Here is a 2,271-nt window from a genome sequence, read left to right as displayed (position 1 = left end):
AGTGTAATGCTTGACCAAAAAAAATGTACCTGCAAATACTTCGACCACATGAAGATACCCTGTGGTCATGCGATGCTGGCTGCTGACAACCTAGGGGTACCTTACGGGACATTGGTTGGTCATTGGTATAAGACAGAAACTTGGAAGGAAACTTATGCTGGGGTGATCAGTCCAATAGGTGATCCACGGGATGCAGATATTCCAGAGGATGTAAGGAAGAAGGTGTTGATGCCACCGGTGACAAAGAGGCCAGCAGGACGCCGCAAAACAAAACGATACCTATCGACAGGAGAGATACCTGTGAGTTATTATTATTTTTTATGGTTCCAAAGATGTGTGAGAATATGGTAGTAATCTAAGAGTGGTGCTTGTTTGGCAGGGTCCAAATAAGAAAGAGAAACAGAATAGGTGTGGAAGATGCAGAGGCATAGGGCATAATAGGACCAACTGTACGGTCCCCCTGAATTGAAGGCAAATCTAGAAGGGTTGAATCTTTTTGTTTTATTTTGTGCCGTGAAGTAGGAGTGTGCTTAGTACGAGAGCATACAACGGCAAAAGGAGGATGGGTAATTTTTTTTGTTGCAATGGCTGGATGTTTGATTGCGGAAGTTATGTCAAAACAATCTTTAGTATTGTGATGTTTGGATTATGTATTATGTGTCTGTGTATTGTGGAAGCTTGATTATGGAAGTAAGTTATGTTTAAAAAGACAACCCCATTACCCTTGCAGGGTACATTCATGGTTATTGTATGCTGGTCAACCCAAACCTCATTCATGGTTATTGCACTTTTGTGGTTTAGGGTGTGCGTACTATTTTGTGTTATAGGGTTGTAGTGTTTGTTGTTTGAGTGAGAATACCCAATCCATAACCTCTCATCCACGAAACCCCTGTCCATAAATAATTTTTGCTATCGGTGTTCGTTGACCATAAGTTTCACCCTGAGACAAAATAGGGTATGTGTTTGTACTTTTGTGGTTTGGGGTGTGTCTTTGTACTCTTTTGGTTTAGGGGTAGTGTATGTGGTTGTTTAGTGGGTGATATATGGGGATTTGTGTAGTGGGAGTTGGTGGAAGTTGTGAGTGTCAAGTTGTGATAGTGTTGTGGGTATATGCATTATGTGGCTGGCACTCCGTGGTTGTTGAGTATGTGGTCGGGTCAGACAGAAATGCAACTAAGGGGAATGGATGACAATATTCAGACAATGGTAGATTAGATCTCTTTAATTAACTAACTTAGATTTAGAAAGAGATCTCATTTTGAAAAAACAGAGGAAACAACCTACGGTCTGACAAACTTGGGGTTTGAGCACCGGATCTAGACCTTAGAAGCCCTCATAGCCTGTAAAATAGCAACAATCTCTTGGATATCTTTCTTGATGTCTAGAAGATCTTCCTTAACTTGAATCAAGTCTTCTTCGAGCGTAGCTTGTTTGTCTGCAATGCGGGCAAGCTCTTCTGAAGTGGCTTCGTCAACCCACTTGAAAACATGGCCTGGACCGAAAGTGGTTCCGCAACGAAAGAATCTTCTGCCAGGGTTGTCCTGTGTTCTGGATGTGAGAACAATGGTCGGAGAGCCGCAGTGACAAAGCGTTGGGACTCCGTGAACATTTTGCATTTTTTTGGAGGTTGGAGTGAAAAAATTGAAAAGTGGATAGAGATATTGTTTAGAGATTTTCTAGATCTGAGATTAAATAGGAGATCTCATTAAAGAGACATTAAATAGATGAGTAAGAATTGCTTAATTTTATTTTTTTTGGTAAAGATTTGTTTTTTTTGACCACTCATATTATTTTAACATGTGTAAGTTGGTGTGAAATGTATTTTCTCAATTTTTAATAAACTATTGTGTCAGTGGACATGTGGTTATCAGAGCTTTGTAGTTATTAATGAGTCTCGTTATTAATTCTCCTTTATGAGGTATTTGCCCGAATTTTCAATATTTTATTTTCTTTTATTTGTAATCTCAATGGTATTCGGGGGTAGGGTCATATATTGAATGTAGTGTGATGGATGGATTTTGGTGGATGCACGCAAGTGTTTATTTTGTTAGGTGCTTTTGTGGATAGTATATTGTGGTTAGGCTTGCAGATACCAATGGATGTGCCTTTTGTAGCTCGTTTGAACAGAGTGTTACTAATGGATGGTTTTCCGTGGTCAGGCTCGTATATGGTAGTGGGAATGGATGATGTTGCTGACCGTGATGGTTGGATATCGGTGGATGCAGGCTTTTTTTTTATTTTGTTAGCTATTTCCCTGGATATTTTTTTGTG

General features: G+C 39.8%; 1 protein-coding gene across 1 annotated transcript; it reads right to left on the bottom strand.

Annotated features, from left to right (window-relative positions):
- Nucleotides 1–1,316: 1,316 nt before the first annotated feature.
- On the bottom strand, nt 1,317–1,616 carry LOC108850177 (uncharacterized protein At1g43920, Chloroplastic-like). The gene has a single exon (XM_018623751.1). It carries the CDS (start codon nt 1,614–1,616, stop codon nt 1,317–1,319), a length of 300 nt encoding a protein of 99 aa, XP_018479253.1.
- Between the last annotated feature and the right edge of the window lie 655 nt (nt 1,617–2,271).

The sequence above is a fragment of the Raphanus sativus genome, unplaced genomic scaffold (genome assembly GCF_000801105.2).
Source record: "Raphanus sativus cultivar WK10039 unplaced genomic scaffold, ASM80110v3 Scaffold1770, whole genome shotgun sequence".
Classification (NCBI taxonomy): Eukaryota; Viridiplantae; Streptophyta; class Magnoliopsida; order Brassicales; family Brassicaceae; genus Raphanus; species Raphanus sativus.
This window is presented reverse-complemented; position numbering and strand designations above follow the sequence as displayed.

Coding starts and splice junctions, on each gene's coding strand:
- LOC108850177 (XM_018623751.1), bottom strand. CDS start 1,616: ATGCAAAATGTTCACGGAGTCCCAACGCTTTGTCACTGCGGCTCTCCG.